Source organism: Nicotiana attenuata, unplaced genomic scaffold (genome assembly GCF_001879085.1).
Source record: "Nicotiana attenuata strain UT unplaced genomic scaffold, NIATTr2, whole genome shotgun sequence".
In the NCBI taxonomy this organism is placed as follows: domain Eukaryota; kingdom Viridiplantae; phylum Streptophyta; class Magnoliopsida; order Solanales; family Solanaceae; genus Nicotiana; species Nicotiana attenuata.
The window spans coordinates 171,997-196,584 of record NW_017671869.1 but is presented as its reverse complement, the minus strand read 5'-3'; the positions used below and the strand labels follow the sequence as shown (position 1 = coordinate 196,584).

At 40.2% G+C, this 24,588-nt stretch overlaps 2 protein-coding genes across 4 annotated transcripts; one reads left to right on the top strand and one right to left on the bottom strand.

Annotated features, from left to right (window-relative positions):
* The first annotated feature begins 8,265 nt into the window (after nucleotides 1-8,265).
* LOC109210636 (phytochrome E) lies at nucleotides 8,266-14,836 on the top strand. 2 transcript variants are annotated; one of them, XM_019374090.1, is made up of 4 exons: nucleotides 8,266-10,629; nucleotides 11,088-11,889; nucleotides 13,594-13,887; nucleotides 14,318-14,836. In XM_019374090.1, the coding sequence occupies exons 1-4, from the start codon at nucleotides 8,556-8,558 to the stop codon at nucleotides 14,565-14,567; spliced, it is 3,420 nt and encodes a 1,139-aa protein (XP_019229635.1). In that variant the 5' UTR covers nucleotides 8,266-8,555; the 3' UTR covers nucleotides 14,568-14,836. The 2 variants fall into 2 exon arrangements, with proteins under 2 accessions (XP_019229635.1, XP_019229634.1); XM_019374089.1 differs by having other exon boundaries at nucleotides 13,591-13,887.
* Nucleotides 14,837-15,415: 579 nt separating this feature from the next.
* Nucleotides 15,416-22,994, bottom strand: LOC109210635 (protein MEI2-like 5). Of its 2 annotated transcripts, XM_019374088.1 has the most exons (13): nucleotides 22,746-22,994; nucleotides 21,047-21,190; nucleotides 20,477-20,946; nucleotides 19,646-19,804; nucleotides 19,402-19,518; nucleotides 19,122-19,273; nucleotides 18,137-18,228; nucleotides 17,328-17,930; nucleotides 16,985-17,243; nucleotides 16,819-16,903; nucleotides 16,671-16,739; nucleotides 16,275-16,454; nucleotides 15,416-16,010 (listed from the first exon to the last, which is right to left on the bottom strand). In XM_019374088.1, the coding sequence occupies exons 2-13, from the start codon at nucleotides 21,177-21,179 to the stop codon at nucleotides 15,879-15,881; spliced, it is 2,451 nt and encodes an 816-aa protein (XP_019229633.1). In that variant the 5' UTR covers nucleotides 21,180-21,190; nucleotides 22,746-22,994; the 3' UTR covers nucleotides 15,416-15,878. The 2 variants fall into 2 exon arrangements, with proteins under 2 accessions (XP_019229633.1, XP_019229631.1); XM_019374086.1 differs by having other exon boundaries at nucleotides 16,985-17,930; nucleotides 22,746-22,993.
* Nucleotides 22,995-24,588: the final 1,594 nt, after the last annotated feature.

The following is a 24,588-nucleotide window of genomic DNA, read 5'->3' as shown; positions in this document are numbered from 1 at the left end:
GCAATAATGGGTGTCACTACCAACATATTAGACACCATCAATGGGGATACCAGAGGAGACGATGAGAATGTAACACCAACTGCCACACCCAGGCGGAGTGATTCACCTCCCCCTCACGCGAGTGTAACCGCCTCACGCGAATGGGGAGCTTCCACATCCACGGCTGAGGAGGCACCACCAGCAGTGAAGAAGTTATTGGAGGAGTGGCTGACAAGCACCCTCAATGATATACTCGACAAACCCATTCAAAGGGTGAACCGAAATGTCACGCTGGCAGATGTCATAACGACCACCGGTGAGCAACCAGCTCCCCCAATAGGTAAAACTCACACCATTGTTGATGTAGGCAATGATGCGCTGACAGCCATTTTAAAGAAAATGGAAGAAATGGAAAACGAAAATAAAGCACTCCATGACCAGATGAGAGACATCAACAAAGGGTCAATAAGATACCGGGCGCCTCGAAACTGCTACCGAAACGGAATGTCAGCCGATTCGTCGAAAAACCATATAGCGAGAAGTCAGCCCCACATGCCATACCCAAGACCTTCAAAATGCCAACATATTTGAAGATATACGATGGCACCACAGACCCAGAAGATCACATCATTCATTACGTCACAGCAGTAAAGGGAAACAACCTATCAAAGGAGCAAGTACCGTCAGTACTACTAAAAATGTTTGGCTAAACCTTAACCGGAGGAGCCCTAACTTGGTACTCACAAATACCAGCCCGATCTATAGCAACGTTCGAGGAAATGGCAGACAAGTTCGTCACCGCCCACGTCGGAGCTAAGAAAGCGGAGGCCAGGGTAAACGACATATTCGCCGTTAGGCAATTGCCTAGCGAAGGACTCAGGGACTTCCTCGCTCAGTTCACAAGGTGAGAATGAGCTTACCTAATGTATCGGAGGGGATGGCGGTAGCAGCCTTCCAAAACGGGTTGAACAGGAATGGGTCGAGGGCGACCGGGAAGTTGTTAAGCAGGCTCATGAAATACCTCCCACCACTTGGGAAGAAATCCACAACGTTTACTGCGCCGAGGTGAGAGCCGACGATGACGACCTTAACGGTCCAACCCAACGTTTAACGTCAATCCAAGCAGAGGAGAAGAAGGATCGTCGTAATGACAGTCGAAGAGATCTATCAGGCCCACGCCTCAATCGAGACAAGCATCAACCCTATGTCAGAACAGCCATTCCACCACCCCCTCGACATGCGGAAGGGCCGTCCAGACCACACACAGGGACTCAACGAAACGAAAGAGATATGCCTCCACTCTTATCCGCTCACAATTTTTGTGTTTCTCCTTCAGAAGTAGTGTACGCACTAGAGAAGCTTGGAACAATGGTGAAGTGGCCGCAAAAGATGAAGTCCGACCTAAGTACCCGAAAGTCGAACGTCCTTTGTGAATTTCACCAGGAGCGGGGTCACAAAACCGAAGACTGCATAGCACTACCGCAAAAAGTAGTGAACATGCTAAACCAAGGACACCTGAAGGAGATGATGAGTGACCGAGGACGAGCCAACTTCGGCCGCAGACGAGAACAACACCAAGGCCCTCCAAAGCCGCCCTCTCCTACCCATACCATTCAAATGATCATCGGCGGAGGCGACGAAACAGCAATCAGCCACATAAAATTTACCACCACGTACAAGCTGAAGCGATCGATCACCCACGAGCGGAATTGCTCCCAGAGGTACTGTGGGCATACCTCACCACGCCGAAAACAAGCACAGGAGAAATGCCATACTCACTAGTCTATGGGACTGACGCCATGATACCGATTGAGGTCGGTGAACCTAGTTTGAGATACTCCAACGGAAGCGGGCCAAGCAACGACGAAAACAGCAATGAAGCAGAGGAGCGAAGAGATATGGCTTACATAAGGATGGTAGCCCAAAAGCAACAAGCAGAACGGTATTACAACAAAAAAGCCAAAGTACGACCACTCAAAGTCGGAGACTATGTACTCAAGGCTAAGACACAAGCGAGCAAAGAATTGAGAGAAGGCAAACTAGGAACCAATTGGGACGGGCCATATAAGATCACAGCAGCGGCAAACAAAGGATCTTTTCAACTAGAAACTATGGAGGGAAAACTACTACAAAACAATTGGAACATCGCCCATCTCAAATACTTCAACTTTTGTAAATAGACGCCCTCCGCGTCGTACTCTTTTTCCCTCATCCGGGTTTTGTCCCAATTGGGTTTTCTCAGAGAGGTTTTTAATGAGGCGACAAAGGGGACGTCTCGAAGTTCAAGTATAATTCATCGCCCCGCCTGCCGACTGCTTCTCCAGGCCGAACGATGAAGGGACTGGATACATGGAAACTTCTCCAATATATGTATGAAACGAAGAACACATGTAATGTTCTCCAATGAATGAAATAAAGCATCATTTTTACTCTCCACCAAGTCTTTTCGCATCTTACATTCGACCTTGCTCGAATTGTTTCACAGTCGACCTCGCTCGAATTGTTTCACATTCGACCTCGCTCGAAGTCTCCAATGTCCGACCGCGTCGAACATCAATCTTATCAAAAAATCAGGGACTTCCCCACATAAAAAAAAAGAGATCGAAAATCAAGATACACGTAGCAAAAAAGAGGGTTGTTCCATTACAACTTTCAAGTTACAATACTTTTACAAAGGGCCCAAAGACGCCCTCACAAAGATAGCAAAACATAACAAAAACTAAGTATGACGGTCTTACGCCGCATCATCCCCATCGGCATACTCATCATCATACCAAGAACCAAAGGCAAGCCTATCCGCATCATCATCAACATCGTCCCCACCAGGCGTACCAGGGGCGTAACCGTAAGCTTCACGGGCCGTACGTGCCTTAGCATGGACGCCCTCAAGTTCTGCTTCGGAAATCTTCTCGTCGGTTTTCAAAGGCTTATATACGTCAAGCTGAGCCTCAGCGTGAACCCACATCTCATACAACTCCCGCAGCACGCCGGGATCGGCAAAAGTATGAGACGTGGACGGTTGTGACTGCCGTCGCATCTCCTCAGTTTTCAAGGTAACGACCTGCTCATTCAATTCGGATAATTCTGCTTCCAAATTCTGGATCCGTCCCTCTAACCTTGCCACCATAAGCGCTGATGTCTCAGCCTTGCTCTCCCACTCAGACCTGCAAATGCGGAGAGCGTCTTCTAAGGTTGCCGCAGCGGCCACTCTATGTTTCTCGGTACGAGCCAACTCTTCAACCTTGGCGCTCAACTCGCCCCGCAGATCAACAACATTCGCCTCCCTCTGCCCAAGTTCAGTAGTCAAAAATGCGACTCGCGCTTGAAGATCGGTATTCTCAGCCATCACCCCTTTACTCACCTCGAGCTCGTCATCCTTGGCCTTCAGAGCTGCCTCGAACTCACTGCATCTACCGATGGCTCTCATTAGCTCATCATCCCTCTCCTTTAACTCTTTATCTTTCTTCGCCAACTCCTCGTCTTTCTGTTTGAGCCCGTCGCAAAACAACTGAAACTCACTATCCTGGGTAAAAACATCGGCCAGCATTCGGTGCTTAGTACCGTACTCCTTGTACTTGGAAGTCACCTTTTTAAAGAGGGCCGTCCTCCGCCCTTCCCTCCGTTCACGCTCAATCCCCATGATAAAAGTGTGACATGCAGAAGAAAAGAGTTAGTATGAACAGATTACACGTATAAAACAAATCCTAACATTAAAAAGCACTTACTCGCAAAGCCATGCCAGATATACTCAGCGATAACTCAGCATCGCTCATCGCCTACAGCGCCGTGTTCTCAGAAGCCGCACACAAGGGGGCAAAGGATGGCACCGCCCATTCCGAGTTGGCCAAAAGGTCATAACCCACGGGGATGATTACATGCCGGTTGAGACCCTCCGTCCTTACCTCCACGCGAGTGTTCCTCTCCAAGAAGGCCTGTATCTCTTCAGGGTCGATGTCCAAACCAGAACCTTTGTCCCCCCCAAGTACCATTCCATCTCCCCCGGCCACCGACGATGCGCCACCTTCCGCGGTCCTTACAAGTTCCCCGCCTTCATGCACCTCCTCGGCCCTAGAGGACCTCCTCTCCATAACGGCATCCGCCATAAAACGGACCCTACGTCTGATGCAAGTGCAGGCGCCGCTGCCGGAGCAATGAGTTTCTTCGGTTCAATACCAGTGACAACGGCCTTCCCAAGCTCCACCATTCGCCTCTTTCTCGATGGCGACTCCTCTCCGTTAGACGACTCGTCTACAAGATCGTAGATAGGCCGGGAAGAGATCACATCCCGCACAGCAACATTCTGAGGGGCGGAATCCCTCGTTGACAGAACTTGAGTACGACCCCCGCGGACGGACTCGGCCAAAGCAAATTGCATCCCTGCCGATGCAATAGCCTAGCAAAATTCCAGCATTGGAGCTTTCTTCTTAACCCGTCGACGTAGGCACCAAAAGGAGGCCGTATCAACAAGCAATGGCAAACGACAGAGAGCTGAAGCAAAAGTAACACTTACTAGACGGGACCTTGGGTCCGAAGCGCTTGTAGAAAACCGCCTAATCACAAATCCCCGCCATGTGAGGCAGCACGCGAGCCACCTAATCTTCAATGTTGAGGACAGGGGAGGGTGCACGCCTTTCAGCTGAAAAACAAAGAGACCGCAAATGAGCCAAAAATGAAAGGACGAAAAAAGACAACGAGCGATAAACAATTACGATTAAGGTTCCACTGCTCGAGAAACCCAATCGGGTCCGCCACCGAGTGCTCGGTCTTGATAAAAAAGTACTTATGCCAGAACTTCCGATTCGTCCTGTCATCCATTCCGACTATCAGCCCTCTGGTCCTGCGATGTCGTAGGTGTATCATAGTACCTCTACAAAAACTTGGTGAAAATAAGTGCAGCAAGTGACGAACATCAACCTCGCAACCAGCCAATTTTGCGTACTTTGTTAACATCAAAAAAGCTTTATACAAATAAGGAGAGAGTTGTGAGGGGCAGACATTGTAAAACCGGCAAAATTCCTCCGCTAGTGGAAGAAGAGGAAGAGTATAACCGATCAAGAACGGGTAGACATAGAAGGCACAATACCCAGGTCGATGGACCTCCACGATGTCGCCACCAGCCGGAATTATCTCGACGTGGGGGGATGTGATATTTGGATCGAAGCTCAGCTATATGAGACGGACCAGTCTCGGAGATCACCTGAGCGGGAGCGGGAGCAGGCTCCTTGGGAAAATCATTTCTAGACAAAGGGTTTCTGGGAACTATCTCCTCCGCGGTAGGAAAGCTCTCATCCTCTTCAGCCATAAATTCCTCACCACCGGGAGGAGGAGCCACCGATAACGGAGTGGCATCGGAAACTTCATCATGAATGCGAAGAGTTTGTGACATGTTTCGACAATGAAATATGTTCTACCAAACCCAAAGAAGAAGATAACAACTAGGTAAGGAGGAGAGAAATGGAATCGAAAAAGCGAAATCAAGAGCAGAAACTGGCAAAGAAGATCAAAGAAGAATAGTGCTCACGCAAGGTAAAGGATGGTGAAAACTTCTAAAAAATGAAACCCCCATCTATTTAAAAGGCTGGGTGGCGGGAGAATCGAAGCAAAGGATTGTCAATGGCACCAAAACCAAAGCGGCAGGCATGTAGACGCTGTCTCGAGAAGATGCGTAATGATGACACGCGTGGCCATGACGTCACCCCCTGGTAGCCACACCAATCACGACTTCACTGGTTGCGCCGTTCTCCCCACCTCGACCGACCCGACTTATTCAACGCAACCAAATTCTGCCAAAACGTAGGCGAATCAGCTCCGCTTATCGAGGGCATGCAAGACCATGACCTCAACAAGCGGAGGGACTAACTGTATTGGTCTAAATTTGGCGACTTGGCAGTAATGGATAAGCGAGACCAAGGACGGGGTCGACCGCGGTGTAATAACTGAAGGCTGCTCTCGAGAGGGCTGATGCAAAAGACGGGCAACTGAGATGAAGAAATAACGGTAGCATAGGTTCAGATATGGACACAAGGAATATTCCTTTGGATATTCCTCATTTTGTACTTTTTAGGGTTTGTGGGAAATATCTCTTATAAATAGGAAGAGATAGAGAACAAAAAGGGGGATCTTCACTTTATGAGAAAAAACACATTGTAAAAGGTTGACCTGAGAGAATATACAAAAGTTGTCTTGTTCATTGATTACCTTATTCAAACATACGTTTTTTATTCTTTATTCACAAGATCCAAAGATTTTTCAACCCTCTTTATTTCTCTTCGTTCCATGCTACTGTCAAGGAAAAGAGCCATCTAAGTCTTAGGCCTCATTTGTTTGCACTTAATGGAGGTCTGAATCTTAATCATTCAGATCTCAGACATTAAGTGAGTTTATTTTTAAAGTCTGAATCTTAATTATTCAGATCTTAATCATTAAGTGTGTTTGTTTTTTTACTTCACAACCACTTATTGGGTCTAAATAGGTCTGTATGATTAAGATCTATAACAGAGACTTAATTTTATTAAGATGCTATCACATATTCATTATTAACTGCCGCCACCGCCTACCATTATCAACTACCATCATGCCACCACCATCACCATACTCAACCACCACCACCACCACTACCACCTCCACCACCACCACGCCACCATCATCCTCAATCATAGTCGCCACCATTATCGACCATCACTACCCACTATCCCTACCACTCCGACCACCATAATCATTCTCACCTACAATCAACACTCATCCACCTCAACTACCACAACTGACCACCCCATCACCATCAACAACCACAGCCGGCACTGCCCATCATTATAACCTACCACCACCGACCACCACCTTCATCAGTCACAACTACTACCACCACCCGCCATTATTAACTATCACCACCCACCACCATCATACTCAATCATAAACGCCACCACTACCAATCACTACTAGCTACTAGCATGAACCACCATCATCAACCAAAACTACCACCAACACCACCTCTAGTCGGCATTCACCCGTTAGCCATCACCACCAACAACTATCGTATTTTAAAAAACTATATATTTAATTGATAGAATTTTAGATTAGTTAGTATATCATTTGAATTTTATGTTTATTAATTTTCAATAAAGATAAATTTTATACATTCAGATTTTAAAAATCAAACAGTATTAATTATTTCTATTCAGATCTTAATATACATCTTAATATATTTAGATGTGTATTAAGATTCAGATGTCTTAATCTTAATACGTATTTTGATATTCAGATGTATATTCAGATTCAGACGTCTTAATCTTAAAAAAAACAAATGAGGCCTTACAATAATTGGGTGGTAGATTCTTTTTGTTATGTTCGTTGCCTTTATCTATATTTATTGCACATTTATGTTATTGCATTCATGAGCATTTAATCAGCACAAACACACTGATTAACGTTGTTTATCTTACCGACTTCACTTAATATTTGGTCTACATTTTATTATTCTTAACTAAGATTCACCCTTAATCTCATCATTAATTGATTTAACTAAAAGGCTGAACACTTTTTGGTCAAATACTTCTAACCAATGTGGAGTAAATTAAAGTGGAAGATTACATACAGCAAGAATTGACGGTGTTTTTTCTAATAAATCTCGTACGGTATAATTCTTAGACGTGACCTTTAATGTCTTTTTGCACTTTGCCAAACGATTTGATGTCCCCTTCTCAGCCATAGTTTTTTAAGGAATCTTTCAATCCATCAAAGGCCCTACAATCTTCTCATAAATCGTTCTCTTTCCCAGCTTCTATGGTTTACTAATATGACAACAATATCTCTCAACTTTAATATACCTTTAAACTTGTGGTTCATAAAAATTCATCTAAAACTCTTATTTCGTATTTATTTTAGCTGGAGTACTTATTATTCTCACCTATATATAGCTAAAAATGAATAAACCTAAGTTTCCATTTTTTTAAAATGAAAAAACTAAAGTTTCCATTTTTTTAAATGAAAAAACTTTGTGGCAGAACGTCGCAGGGAAGATGATATTTAGCTTACATGTGTCAGAAATGAGTATGATTTTATATTCTAGAATTATAACTGCATTTCAACAGATCCCGAACAATATTGGCTGATCTGCGAAAATAATAATGACATGTTAAGTAAAAGATTAATTATTTGCATACGTAGAAGAATGAATCACATTTAAAAAATAAGGTGTTAGACTTTTGGAGAATATATTCATCTCATGTATTATCATTTAAGGGTTACTGTGAAAATAAGCAATGAAACAACTATCTTAATTTGATTAGTCTTATATAGCGCGAGTCCAAATTAATTGAGGCTCAAAAGGAATAACAATAGGAAAAAATGAAAATAAAAGAATGTCATCCATGAACATGAATTAAGACAGTGATTAGAAAGGTATAATGACATAATTACAAGAAGATAAACCCTGTAATTGGAGAGAGAGAGAGAGATATGTGTGAAGCTACAAGGCAGGCACAAACAGGAGAATCAAGTACAGACATGATAGAATACCATCTGCTCTTCGTACTGAACCCACCTGATCAGTTTCTAAGATACCATTATCAAGATCCCATAAAATGGAGTTTCAGAGCAGCAGTAAAACCAGAAGAAGAGGAAGACCCACAAGCCCTAATCTCCAAAACAAGAAGAATTCTAACAAAGATTCCACCTTTTCTTCCTCTGCTGCTAGTAACATGAACAACACCAGCAAGGCAACTATGGCTCAGTACAATGCTGATGCTAAGCTCATGGATGAGTTTGAACAGTCTGGTGTCTCTGGTAAGTCCTTTAATTATTCAAGATCAGTTCTTTATGCACCTCAGGATAATGCTAATGAAGAAGAAATCTCTTCTTATCTTTCAAGAATTCAAAGGGGTGGGCTTGTTCAACCATTTGGTTGTATGCTTGCTATTGAGGAACATACTTTCAAGATTATAGGTTACAGTGAGAATTGCTTTGATATGTTAGGTTTTAAGATAGCTGAGTCATCAAAGTTGATTACTTTGATTGGTGTTGATGCTAGAACCCTTTTCACCCCTTCTTCTGGGGCTTCATTGGCTAAAGCCATGACCTCTAGGGAAATTTCTTTGTTGAACCCTATATGGGTTCATTCTAGGAGTACCCATAAGCCCTTTTATGCTATACTTCACAGGATTGATGTGGGGATTGTGATTGATTTAGAGCCTGCTAATTCTAGTGATCCTGCATTGCTGCTTGCTGGGGCTGTGCAGTCACAAAAACTGGCTATCCGGTCGATATCTAGGTTGCAGTCACTACCTGGTGGAGATATAGGGGTTCTGTGTGATATGGTGGTGGAAGATGTGCAGAAGCTGACTGGATATGATAGGGTCATGGTTTATAAGTTCCATGATGATAATCATGGTGAAGTTTTGTCTGAGATTAGGAGATCAGACTTGGAACCTTATTTGGGCTTGCATTATCCTGCAACAGATATCCCGCAAGCTGCTCGCTTCTTGTTCAAGCAGAACAGAATTAGGATGATATGTGATTGCAATGCACAGCCTGTTAAGATTGTTCAGAGTGAAGAACTGAAGCAGCCTCTCTGCTTGGTAAATTCGACTCTGAGATCACCTCATAGCTGCCATACACAGTATATGGCCAACATGGGATCTATTTCGTCGTTGGTGATGTCAGTAGTTATCAATAGCAGTGATTCGAGGAAGCTTTGGGGTTTGGTTGTTTGTCATCACAGTACTCCCCGCTATGTGCCTTTCCCGCTTCGGTATGCATGTGAATTCTTCATGCAGGCATTTGGGGTGCAGCTTCATATGGAGCTCCAGTTGGCATCACAGTTGGCTGAGAAGAAAACTCTCCAAATGCAGACCTTATTATGTGACATGCTTCTTCGAGATGTTCCATTTGGCATTGTAACACAATCCCCTAGTATTATGGATCTTGTCAAGTGCGATGGAGCTGCACTTTATTACGGTGGAAAATGTTGGTTGCTTGGGGTGACACCAACTGAAGCACAAGTTAAAGATATTGCAGAGTGGTTACTAGTTGCTCATAAGGACTCGACAGGTTTAAGTACGGACAGTCTTGCAGATGCTGGTTATCCTGGTGCAACTTTACTGGGAGATGAAGTTTGTGGCATGGCTACTGCGAGAATTACTTCTGAGGATTTCCTATTCTGGTTCAGGTCTCACACAGCAAAAGAAGTCAAGTGGGGAGGTGCTAAGCATCATCCAGACGATAAAGATGATGGAGGGAAAATGCACCCACGATCTTCATTTAATGCCTTTCTTGAAGTGGTTAAAAGTAGAAGTATGCCTTGGGATGTTCCGGAGATTAACGCCATTCATTCTCTACAAATCATAATGAGAGAATCAATTCAAGAATTTGACAACAGTTCCCGGAAAACTATGACCTCTTCTCAACAGAATGATGCTGATGGCCCAAGCATGGATGAACTTAGTTCTGTGGCAATGGAAATGGTTAGGTTGATTGAGACGGCCACTGCTCCAATTTTCGGGGTTGATCCATCTGGCTTAATAAATGGATGGAATGGGAAGATTGCTGACTTAACAGGGTTGCAAGCTAGTGAAGCTATTGGAAAATCTCTCATTAATGATATTGCTCATGAAGATTCACATGAAACTGTTGAAAAGGCTCTATGTAAAGCTCTGTTAGGTATTTCTTTTTAGCCTTAATAGTTATCATTATAATTTGGAAACATGCTTTACATCCGATGGCTATAATTCTATATATGTGTGTTCATTGTGTTCTTTTTATCTTCATTCTTTATGCACTGCAGTCTATACTTGATGGTCTACCTTCTTAGATTTGAAATTCATGCCTACTGGTAAGAGAATTGGCTACGTACACTTTTTTTACCTACACTTATTGAATCGGCTTGCCATCTTGTATATTACAACACATGCGCAGTTACCTGCATATCTACATTTGGGGCAATACTGTGCTTTCAGCAATGACTAATCAGTCATCTCCGCTGTATAGTGAAAATTAGCTTACTCTTTCAGTGCACTCTTTTAATTGCAAAGGACCACTTTTCCTCTTCTAGGTAAATGTTCTCGCACCCTCCCCCTCCACCTCTCTCTCATTGTAACTTGTGATAACTTATGATTCAGGTGAGGAGGACAAAAATGTGAAAATAAAGTTGCGAATATTTGGGAAAGATCCACCAAAATCAGTTATATACCTTGTGACTAATACCTGCACAAGCAGGGACCACAAAAATGATGTTGTTGGTGTGTGCTTTGTGGCTCAAGATGTCACTCCTGAGAAAGCTGTCATGGATAAATTTATTCAGTTGCAAGGAGATTATGAGGCTATTGTACAAAGTCTTAATCCACTGATTCCACCAATATTTGCTTCTGATGAAAATGCTTGCTGTTCGGAGTGGAATGCAGCAATGGAAAGGTTGACTGGTTGGACAAGATATGAGATCCTGGGGAGAACACTTCCTGGTGAAATTTTTGGTGGTCTTTGTCGTCTTAGGGGACAAGATGCGCTTACCAAATTTATGATCCTTTTCTACCAAGCAATTAGTGGCCGTGACACCAAAAAGCTTCCATTTGGCTTTTTTAATAGGACAGGGGAGTTTGTGGAAGTGTTCTTAACAGCAAACAAGAGAACTGATGAGCATGGGAATGTAATTGGGTGTTTCTGCTTCTTGCAGCCTACACTGGTCGACCCAGAGGCATCGGATGAGAGACAAGACAATAAAGAATCCCTTTTAAAAATTAAAGAATTTTCTTATATCAGACAGCAGATGAAAAATCCATTCAATGGGATCCAGTTTACCCATAAACTCCTTGAAGCCACCTGTGTTTCAGATAATCAGAAGCAGCTTCTGGAGACAAGTGAAGCCTGTGAGAAACAGATACTGTCTGTTATTGACAATATGGATTTTGGAAGTATAGAGGACGGGTAATGCTTCCTCTGTATGAACCCTGATTAAAATAATTCTATATCTTCTTTTATATTTTTATATGTTCCACTCAACTGATTATAACTTTATGATAGAGGAAATCTCGTATATGATCTCAGAGAATAATTTTCTTTCTTCTAAGACCTTCTGAATTGGTTGTTCATCCAGTGGTTACAGAGTAGCGGTTACCTCTCATCTTTCCACTACACCAACTCTTCCCTTATCATGGTTTATATTAATTTCTGTAAATTCAACTATAGAGTAATTTGCTTGAAGTTTGCTAGGCTGCAACTTCTTATTCATATTTGCTTGGCCTCGTATTGATAGTTCTTTAGTTGATGAGCTATATTTGGACACTGTATCCCAGTCTTGAGTAGGGGTCGCAAATGGGCAGGTTGGGCTGAATTTGGGTGGATCAAGATGGGTCAGGTCAATAAATGGGTCATTGCCCAACCCAGCCCAAAGTATACTTGGGCTAAGATGGGCTAGGTCAAGATGGGCTAAACAATGGGTTATAACCCAACCCGCCCAACTTGACCCATGTTTTAAACCATGCTCACCTTGCATAAACAAAGCCTTTTATCTTTTATACACCTATGTATAAAAGGTAAATAAATACTATTACTCCTCCGTTCCAATTTATGTGAACCTGTTTGACTGGGCACGAAGTTTTAGAAAAAATGAAGACTTTTAGAATTTTAGTCCTAAACAAGTCAAAAAGGGGTCCAGAGTATTTGTGTTGTTATAAAAGCTTCTCATTAAGGATAGAGCTGGAAGTTTAAGCTAAATTGTTTCCAAATTTAGAAAGGGGTCATTCTTTTTGGAATGGACCAAAAAGGAAATAGATTCACATAAACTGGAACAGAGGGAGTAGTATTTTGAGAATCAAAATATATTTTTTTAAATAACAAATTAGTATTTCAAATGTGTAAGTTGAAAAATATTTTGCGGCGGGGGTTGGGGTGAGTGGGTGATGCAGAAAAACGAAAAAACAGAAAATTAAAAATACAAAAAAAAGTAAAAAAAAAATTGAGGGGGTTAGGGGCGTAGGGGGGGTAGCGGGGGTGGGTGGTGCAGAAAAATAAAAAAAATAGAAAATTGAAAATAAAAAATAAAATAAAATAAAAATTGGGGCAGCTAAGTAAATTTCTAGATAAGTTGGGTTGAGATCCCTTTGTTTTGGGTGAGCTTCATGGGTCATATTTGGGCTACTTAATGGGTCAGAATGGACAACTTGGGCTCAACCCAAATAGACCCATGAGCTAAAATATTTGTAGCCGAACCCATTAATCTCTGGGCGGGTTGGATGGGTTTGGGCTCAAATTGCCACCCCTAGTCTTGAGAAGCTGGTTCTCATTATCTGTTAATTTTACTTGAAAATAGCTTTCAAGAGGCATGCGATCAGTTTACTGGAGCCCAAAGAAAAAACAGAGAGAAGTACCCAAAAGACTGCAAACACATTATAAGTTTACTCTTCTTCTAAAGCTACTGTAAAGACTCTTTTGTATTCGCCAGTGCAACAATAAGCCACCACATATATTTATGTTGATTCTTAGTTTCTCTTGTTTTGTTTCCCTGTGACTTTCTTGTGTTGGTAATTTTTCTGCTTCCTCACCCCTATGATTTACTTCAGATCATCCCCATGCTACTAGCTTGTTTAAAAGGTCTGCTAAACGCACATTACTTTCTCCTGGTTTTAGCAGCAAAGTGGAGCTAAACATGGAGGAATTCGTTCTAGGAAATGTTGTGGATGCTATCGTGAGTCAAGTAATGATTTTGCTCAAGGAAAAGAACTTACAGCTGCTGCATGATATCCCTGACCAGATCAAAACTCTTCCTCTATATGGTGATCAAATTAAGCTTCAGCTTATTCTCTCAGATTTCTTGCTTAGTGTAGTTCATCATGCACCTTCCCCCGATGGTTGGGTGGAAATCAAGGTGTTACCTGGTCTGAAACTCATACAAGATGGAAATGAATGTATCCATCTCCAATTCAGGTAACATGATCTGAGCTATTTATCTATTGATGGTTTGTTACACAACATGAACTTACTCATTTTATCTTGTGTCTGTCCTTTCATGCAATGTATAACGTTAAACCATAGAAGTGCTTCACTGGGTTTAATCTAATCATTGGCAATATTACAGTGCTTTATTCACTTATCTGAATTTGTTTTTTGTTCTCAAATACTCACTTTAAATCTTTCAAGTGAGATGAGAAGAAAAAAAAGGAAGAACATTCTCAGTTGTCGTCTTTTGTAACTGTTATCATCTTTCTTGTAGTCTTTGAAACCAACCACCTTGTGAAGGACTTTACTCCCCTTCCCCCGAGCCACAATTATTTTCCATAGCTTTACAATAACTTTATGTATGTCTTATAAAACGACTTCTACAGATAAATGTTATGTAACTCTTCTAATTTACTAGAATGACTCACCCTGGCCAAGGACTACCTGCTGCTCTAATCGAAGACATGTCTGGAGGAAGAAATAGAGGGACAACACAGGAAGGAATTGCGTTAAATTTTTCCCAGAAGCTTGTCAATATGATGAATGGACATGTCCGCTATGTTAGAGAAGAAAATAGATGTAATTTCCTAATAGACCTGGAACTCAAAACAGGGAAATCTACACATAATGGTCCAGATTCGGATGGAACTGAAAAAATGGAAATTTAGACAACATGGTCCAAATTTGGATGCAGGTAGAATGTCCTAAGTTATATTTAATGGTACACTTTAACTCTCGTCTGCAGATCTTTTTTTTTTTGGCAATAAGTATAAATGCTAGAGCCCACAGAGCCTTGGAGTTGATTCTGATTCTCCTGCCTTGTACATGTTATTATCAGCAGCATAGGATATTATCTTTTCATGTGGTTATTTATGTAAATGGCAATGCTGTATATTATTTGTATTAGAATACTCTCAAATTATCTTCTTCTTTTTTATTAATGCTCTAAAATTATCTTCTCAATAAAAGGCTTCAAAATGCTGTTTTCCTGAATAGAAAAGCTTGTTTATTTCAAAGAATTGAATAAATAAATCAAAATTAATTCTTTATACCTTTTGCGTGAAATATGTTTTTATAAGTGGCGCCAATAATCTTTAGTAGGTTTTTTTTTTTTTTTTTGAATAACTTGTCGAGAACTGGAACTGGAAAAGATCCATCAAGTTATAATTACTATGTATGATATTACTGAAAACAAATCTTTTTCCCATTTAATATCAAACACGTGTTTTTAATATTGTACACGCTATATTAAATGCTCGCTTCTTGTGTTATTGGCCAGGGTGAGTCATTATACAAAATAGTATTGCTGAGTCATTTTAATAAACCTCATAAATACAAAATGTTATTGCTGATGTACAAAATAGTCTCATTGGTTCCTTGTAGCTGTTACAGTTTTTGCAACATTTTGGGTCTTGTAACACTTTTTTTACTCCTTGGCACATTCTTTGTGCTAAGGACTACTATCTTTTAATATGAAAATTGTTACCTTCTCAAAAAAAAAAAAAAAAGTATAGAATAGTCTCCAGAGAAGTTTATGTAATATATAAAGACGTGTTACAGAAATATCATAAGATATGTAATTCTCCCTAGAAAAAGGAGTGTGGGTTTTCCATAAACACTTGACACAAAATAACAGTCAGCTTTCCTCCCACTATACAAATCAAGCATCAGCTCTTTACTCCATCCACCAAAAATGTTGCAAAACTACAACATTGCAATCTATATTGAGATAGTATTTGCTATCTCAATTTGCCAAAAGATTACAACATCAAGAACTGCAGATGCTTCGATTCCACATAATTCAGAACCCTCTTCCTATTAAGAGATTTCTAACCAAAAACACCTACTCACTATAATACAAAACGTCATACTTCTATTTTGTGCCTCGAATCATGCTACTCTACATATGTCTATCGACACTTACCAACTAACAGCTACAAACTCTTCAAGCCGTGAAGAAAAAACTGTGAATGCCAATGCTAGCTATTCTCTAGTTTGTCAACTGGATCCTCCTCGGGTGGGCTACCTTGTGACTCCAGGAAGTCTGACTCGTTTGACCGACAGACTTGATGAATATGTAAGCACCCAGATGAAAGATGCTCTTGAACAATCTGCATGAAAGTTTTCACCTTAGCTATAATTGTGTTTTGATGCAAAAGTTGCAATTTCAATGTTATCATCTCGATAAGAAAATCCAATCACATAGCCTGAAAACTAGAGGAAAAAAATCAAAGCCAGCTGACATGACGAACACGAAACAAGCTAAAACCAGGAAACCAAACAGAACATATCTGGGAAGCAAGCGGAATCATAATGCACAACACCTGTAGTTATATTTTGCATGCTTTAATTCTTAATGAGACGGTCTATATTACCTGATCCCCTAATTCCGAGCTCTCTGAGTGGAATAGTATTGGCCTACACCTCTTATCTTCATTCATCAAACTTGAATTCTGGAAGTGGGCTACAAGGGCCGTCTTTCCCTGAATCCGAGCATAAGCCAAAGCAGCCACTTTCTCACTATTGAATTTCTCCCACTTCTTTCCATTAAGTGCCTGCAGAAATTGAATACTCAGCACACACTCTTCCTTCAAAACATCAGCACAAACACGTAGAAGGAAAGGCAATCAAGAAGGCATAGCGATCTTTATACTTAAATGGGAAGGTGGGAACTATAAAACAAGGAGACACTAGCTTCAATGCTCATAGCTCAATTACTTTAAGAAAAAGAAAGTTATACACTACGTTTAAAAGAATAGACAAAAACAAACCTCGTAAAATGGGATAATGAGTGATGGAGACACCATGTTGATAAATGCATATCCCACATTGCATTTATTCTGCCGCAAACAAGAATTTTAATCAGACTTTGGGAAAAAACAATAAACCACATAATCCGAACTACTTTAGTAGGATTACCTTGAAGTCAATTGGCAGATACAGAAAATCATAAGTGCCTTTATGTTGTTCATCAATAGCAGCTAAAAGCATCTTGGAGGTGTACCTGGATGAAGACAATGTCAAGTCACCAAGACAAAAATAAGCTATACTTAACAAGGTACAAGAATTTAGAAGTTGCCATTACTTATTAGGAATATTTTTAATCATCAAAGTTGTCCGAGTATCTTCGCCAGATCTAATCTTATCCAAGTCAAGTTGAAACTGTTTCTTGTTGTCCATCTGGTTCCCATTATTGTCAATACGTCGAGTGCGGCTGCGTTCAGTCAGCCCCTCAAAGCTAGAAGCTGCATGTCCTGAGAAATGACCATTACCTAGGAATAAAGGACTCGGTCTTTGGGAAGACATCATGCCAAAACCAGGAGAACCATTGTTTGACATATTCCCTGGAACAGCAACACCAGAATTCAAAGTGGTACGAGCACCATAGTTAACCATCAAACTTCCGTCACGAGGACCTATACCCATACCTCTAAAACTTGGACTTAAGACCGGAGAGTCTGGGTAAAAACCAAAGTGCTTATCAAAGGGAAGAGCAGATGGAGCAGATCCAACATGGTGAAGGTTATGATGATGGTGCTGAGATGAATTGAGGAAAGACTTTTGATGATTTGACAAGGAAAACATGTCACCCTGACCACCAGATGTAAAAGCATTCACCAAACACTGGGCTTTCCAGGATGAAGAATTACTCTGTTGAGGTTGCAACTTTGGACTGCCCCAAAGAAACTGTGGTCCTGATAATGTTTCAACAGCAGAACCATTTGAATTTGAGGCACCCAAAGATGACACTGTTCCACCAAACTGGCTTATCTTAGGCTCAGGGAAAGAATGAGACTGATGGAAGGGAACACCATGGTTTGAACCATTAGGGACATCTGCATGACCGCCCATTCTGTGATCCTCACCTATAGGTGCTACCCTCAAGGAATTTGATGCATGAGGATGCAAAATTGAAGCTAAACCAAGTAAATTATTGCCCATTGTGGGACTCAGGGATCTAAAGCCCGGTGAAGTGCCAGGACTTCGCATGGAGCTATGCTCTATAGGGCTGCCAAACTGTGGCCAATTACCTGCCAGAAATATAAGAATGCACATACTATCAGATAGTATAACTGCAATCAAAGAAGTTAATTAATTAAGTCCATCACTTGCCGCCTTTTCTACCAACCCAAATTAAAAAAATAAAAAATAAAGAACAACAGGCACAAAAGAAGAGAAAGAAGAACCTTAAATGGTTTCAGCATTACACAGAAGTGGAAACACTCAGTAAACTTACCCGGCGAGGAATTACCAATTGAGGAACCCAATGGGTACCGAAAAGTCCAAGAGTCATCTTGTTCAGGTTCTTGATTTGTTTGCAACGTAGAACTACAAGTGCAGCATAAAGAAGAAAAGTGTGCCTAGATCAGACTCAAGATTCAATAAACTGAACCCAGATATGTAACAGCCCAAAAACAGAAGCATCATAAACATCAACAAGCTCAAAGTAGTGCAACCTCAAATTTGTTGAAGGAACACCAACCAAAAGACTCATCATAAACATCAACAAGCTCTAGAATTTACATGATATCAAACTGATAATATTATATGGCGTGTTCAACAAGAGCTCAAGTTCGAGGGTATAAAAAGGCTGAGAGGAAAAAGCATCCACAAGGAAGGAGAAGCAGCAGCTGGTGAGTATCCCACTTAAAGATGCACAAGAATCTCAGTATTTAAAATAAACATGGTTTAAACCAAGGAGAGAAGAGAGTATGCAAAGGGACACCATCACGCCATTGTAAGTTGTTGGTGTAATTACACTTACTTTTACATGTCTATGCTACTATTACTTTCCTCATTTCAGTTGAAGTCTTCAGTAATTTCCTTTTTTTACCTTTGCTTTGGTGGGGGTGGGGGAGATTGGGGGGAGCTTGCTGGTCTGATCATCATCCTGTAATCTAATTCAGCAATTTAGCGAAATGGAACAAAAGCAAAAAAGAAAAGGGAAAACAGAAACACCGAGTTTCGAACCATGTGCCATTGGACTCGGGGGTTTCTCGGTTATCAAAAAAAAAGGAGAACATAGCCAGACACTTGTGAAAACAGAGCAGAAGGATAGGAATGAAAAGTAACTAGGTTGTTCTGGATGCTAGTAACAGGCTAACAGCAAAAGGTTAGTGAAGCTCATGAACCAGAAAGGACTACTTTAAGCTTCTAAAGTGTTAGAAAACAAATTCTAGTTTTATTTTGATCAAGAAAACAAATCATAGTGGATTACTCACTTTCGACGAGCTCCTCCAGGGCGACTTGGTTCAAGTTTTATGCGCTTGCCAGCTATGTCACTCCTATTTAAGGACCTAAGGGCAGCTTCTGCAGCTCTAACATCATAATATTCAATAAACTTATGGTGCCTCTTGTGTGGTGTTTCCCTTATCTGCAATGAGAGAAACTGGGATATCACATATACTTAATATCAACTAGCCCCTTGAGGTAGCACACGAGGGGAAATGAATAGATGGAGTAAAATGGGAAATAAATGATTCGACTATTTGAGTCTCTGACCTCTTTGATCTCACCATAAGCCCCAAATATTTGGCGGAGGTCATCGTTTGATACTGACGGATCCAGATTAAATACCACAAGAGTTCCTTGATTCATATCTTTGTCTGAGGGGTTATCCTGATATATGTACATTGAGAGGTGGAGAGAAGAAGAGTAATAGGAGAAGGAGGAGGTTAGTCAGGAAAAGGTATGTAACATACAATCTAATTGTGTAAACCACTAAAAGCAGCCTGCAAATTACCACCTTTGGGATTGAGAAATGTATATCTAGTTTTCTCCTCCGCAGTGGCTTATTTTGCAATGCTCGCAGTGCAGTTCGAGCAGCACGAATATCGAAGTAGGATATCATGACAAAGCCCCTATGCTTACACGCAGTGTAGAGAGTCCGGATATCACCATATTGCTAATTAGCAAAAACAAAAAGTATGTCAAAAGTGGAAACGGATTATAAGAAGGAAAAAACACCTAATAAATCAGCAACTTTCCAAGACATTTCTTGTCTGTCAAACAACCAGTAAACTCAGACGTGATACTGCAAACACATTAGGCCAGGGCTTTGACATTTTCCTTGTTAAATTTAATTTGCAGCTCATGCAGTAATAAGATAGCAGGTTTCCCCAACAACTCGATACATCTCATGAACAGAGATAGGTATGCTATCACTACAAGAGAAACTCAGAATAAGCAGAATATCACTATATGTATCAACAAGAAAAAGCAAAACCTTAAGGCAGTTCAACTGATCAAGTCTAGAGAAAGAAAAAAGAAATCAGAATCAGTATGAAGCCTCCAGAAAAAGTAAAAGACATCCTAAAGTATTACTTGCAGAAAAGAAAATTTGTTCTACAGAAATACTCGTCCAGCAATTCAGAAAAGAAGACGGAAGAGCAATATATGTTTAGATCAATTGCAAAACCGACTAACAAAATCAATCCCTAAGAGAAAGCAGTATTACAAATGCAGGGAACTCCCATTAGGATAGAGCACGGACAAACTGGAAGAGTAGTTCACGTGAAAATTAAAAATAATAATAATAATAATAATAGCTACACAGTGTACGCCGTGAGTAACTAACCTCAAAGAGACTTCTTAGCTCTGAATCCTCGACATTGCTATTTATGTTGCGAACAAATAATGTTCTCGAAGGGTGCTCTCCAAGTGGATGTTCTCCAGTAACAGTTGCCCCACCATTTGAAAATCCAACATGAGCAGCTCCATTGCTAACAACAGGATCAGCCAGACTCACTCTCGATATACCGAAGTTTAAGTTTTCATGAGCATCAGACTCCAATTCTAAGCCTCCTCCACTTCCAAAAAGATCATACTCTTCCAAGTCATCTACGTGATTGGGAAATTGGCTAGGGCCAAACCCATCTATTATGCCAGCTAAAAGTTCATCCTCGTCATCAGGGAGCAAGCTTCCAATTGCACGATTTTCACCATCATCCAACAGCTCCTCAACCTCTACATCGGGGTGAATTTCTTTCAAGCTGGCTGATGCGTCATCAACGGACTGATGACCATGGTCCACCTCACTCAATTTCACTATTACCAAGAATTTCAAGGAAATTAAAAGGATGTGAGATTTTCTCAAAGAAAATAGGCAAATGAAGTATGAGTAGAAGACTCATAAATGTATTCCTACGCTTCTCATGTAGAAGAACAGGCACTGAGCTCGAAAAAAGCGAAGCATCATTTGAGCCATGGATAGAATCAACTCCTGGAAAAATCTCCCACGGTGTTCTTCCCTTTTCTTTCGATACATTTAGCATTGGCATCTTTAGAGGATCTGTAATGCAGCATAAGTCGGGCCGATTAATAAATCCAGTATCATTCATGGAGAATCTCGGTGGACAATCGGCCACTTTGAAAAATTGGTCACAGGATACTGTCCCACACTTTCAAACACAAGGAAACTAGAAAGGGCCAACTTAAAAAATTGGTAAACAATCCAGCTAAGATCAAAAGCACACAAACTACCTAACATAAAATAGTACGATATTACATAGTAAAGTGATATTCTCAACATTATATAACTGGAAGCAGTTGCGAAGCCAGGAATTTTATCTAGGGCATTACTTGAAAGAAGTAAAAAAAAATCCCGATAAAGGGTGTTCAATATATGTTATATACCTTTAAAATCTAATATTTTACCTATATATACAGTGTAATTTTTCAACGACCACCCCATGTAGCTTCGCCCCTGACGGGAAGGAACACTTTGAGGTTGAGCCTATCCTATCACCTTCACATTTGCTATGTGAGTTTATTCTGAATCATTCATTTTCTTTCTGAAGAATGGGAGGTTTTCATAGTCTACATTTATATAGATTTGCTAAAGAAACCAGACAGGATCTTAACCAAAAAAAAAAATTAACTTAAAAATTAACTTAATAGGCATGTACAGGACGAGAATACTGGTCGATAAGGCAGTGAGTGCTCTTTACCAGCTCTTATAGACAAATTAAGATAACTGCACAATTTAAACTCTTGCCACTGTTGCAGCTTCACTTCTTAAACTTATGGATAAAGCTTTACTCTTGCCATAGAAGATAGTCATCCTTTTCGGTCCACAACTACATCAATTAGGCAATAACTTTCGCTTGGTCCAAGATACCTCTCCTTAAAATCCTAAACCCACAGGATCCTCCAAAAATGCCAACTCTAATTAAAGATCTAATCTTTTTTTTAAAAACCTCTGCAACTCCTTGTTTCCACTTTAGTAATGACAAAATTAAATGAGACCAAGATATACCGAATAGGTTACTTAGCAAAAATCTACTCTCTCCAATCCGTACTAAATATCTTTCAAAGATGTTTGAGCAATAAAAGTTAATAAATAAACAATCAGACAGAAGAACATAGATAAACAACTGCAAAAACACCAGCATTGGTTTATGGTCAATTTCATTCATCTCAAAACAAAACAAGGGAGTGTTTCTTTACTACTTCCAAAACCACCTAAAGATTGTTTCTTTACTCCATTACAAAAACACCCAAATAAAGTCAAAGTTCCCAACTTTTTCTAAACTCAATATAATCACATACAAAATTAACATCAACCACAGAAAAGGGAGAATTGTCAGGAGAATTGCAGGCTATTAGTTACCCAAAACCCAAACAATAAAAAAAGGTTCAAAAAAAAAAAGGAAAAGTGCTCACTCGAAACCCCCTCATGCAAACTCACACAGGTTAAAACCTAGAAAACTAGATTAAGCAAAACTAACCCATTAACACCTCACGAAAACAAGTTCACAAGCTTCAATTTCAAGACCGACTCGTAAAAAGAGAAGCAGAATATGTGTCAAAACCAGCAAAAAGAAAGGGAAAATAAAAGAAAGTACCTCAACAACAGTTCAATTTCTCAAAGCCAGAGGACAGTAGCAGAAAGGTACCAAAGCAAAGACTCCAAACAAAAGAAAAAGAGCAAATTTTGGCTAAAAATTTATAAGAACGAAAACACCCACAAAAAGTGGACCACGATCGAGTAGATTACCAAATTGAGAAAAAGAAAAGTACATATACACAGAGACGTGCAGAAAGAGAAATGTCTTTCTTTTTTTTTCTTTTTCTATTTTCACACTTCAAAGTTCAAGAGATTATTTACAGATATATATAAAAATAAATAAAAATTTTGAACGAGATGATTGGAGGAAAGAAAAAGTGAAGAAGAAAGAGAAGAATGATTGAGGACAATCGTGGTGGTGGGGTGGGCAGAGTGGGGGGTGGGGTGCTGAAAGAGTTATTGCATGTATAAAAATATTGGAAAAAAGAGTTGAGGAGTATTTAATTATATTGTATTAAAATGTGTCCACATTGTTATTGGGAATTTTTATGTTCTTGACCTTACGTTTTGATTATATTTACAACTTGGATATCTCTAGGATAACGAGGACTAAATATAAAAAAATTAATGGGAAATTACTATTTTTCCGACACGGGGTTTGATTAGATTTACAACTTGGATATCATTAGGATAAGGTTTATTAATATAGGATATACCCAAAAGAAGGTACTGTTATATTCCTGGTTTATTAAGCTTAATTAGTCAATTCTTGTTGGAAAATTAAGCTTTGATAATTTTATTCCACGATTAAACTCCGCTGATAAAATAAAATAAAACTTAGACATAAATTTCACTCACTAATATAATGCTCTTTAGTTTGTACATATTAAATATTTTTTTTGTTTTTTTAATGTCTTTAGGCACCCTTTTGACTCAAAATACTCAATTAATTAGTAAAATATTGTTGTCCACTACTGTGTTAAAACACAAAATCAGAAAACTGTTAGAAGAATAAAAGAAACTGGAAAACAGTAAAGAATAAGAAATATTTCGAGTCCACAATTTGCTTGTGCGTCCTTAAGGAATTTTAACCCCCTCACAAGTTGCCAAGGTAATGGATTAAATCCTCCCAGGATGAAACGGAATAAACCTTCCTGCAACAGTGGCAATACAAACTGCAGAATACCAACGAACTCAAAGAACGGAGCAAAATCACACTTACGAATTTGAGAGAGAGAGACTGCGAATTAGAATGCAGTATTTTCAGAAAGAAGTTCTGTAATGTTTTTGGTGTGTTAAAAACGAAGCCATGCCTCAGAATTTATAGGCAATTATTGGAAGAGGTGTGATGTTTGTTCTGGAAAAGGTGTCTGTTCAGAAGTTTACGCGTCCTGCCGAGGTCCTACCGCGGTTACGCCAGGACCGCGGCCAAACTAGCCTTCTGAATCTGCAGTAGTGTTCCGGCGCGGTCCTACCGCGGTTACGCCAGGACCGCGGCCAGACTATCCTTCTGAATCTTCAGCAGTGATCTGGCATTTAATTAATTATTAAATAAATTTTGTCCAAAAATAATCTTATGGATCGATCATTTGACAAATCCAAATCCAAATCCAAAGACGAACCCGAGCCGAGCGAGCGAGCGACGACGGCGCGAGGGTTCATTCTCTTCAACTCCTTTTAAGAGCTTTAAAAGTGATTTTATATATAAGCACACAAATGTAGTTGTCCCTCACCAATGAGGGACAAAGTGCAAGTCAAAAGCTCACTTTATTCAAATTTTCATTTCCCTCCATTTTATTTCCCATCATTTCCAATTCACACTCTTAGACTTTAAAGTCCAATGCTTAAAGTCTTTGAAGCCCAATGCCTTTAAAGTCCAACAATTCCCCACATTAATGGGA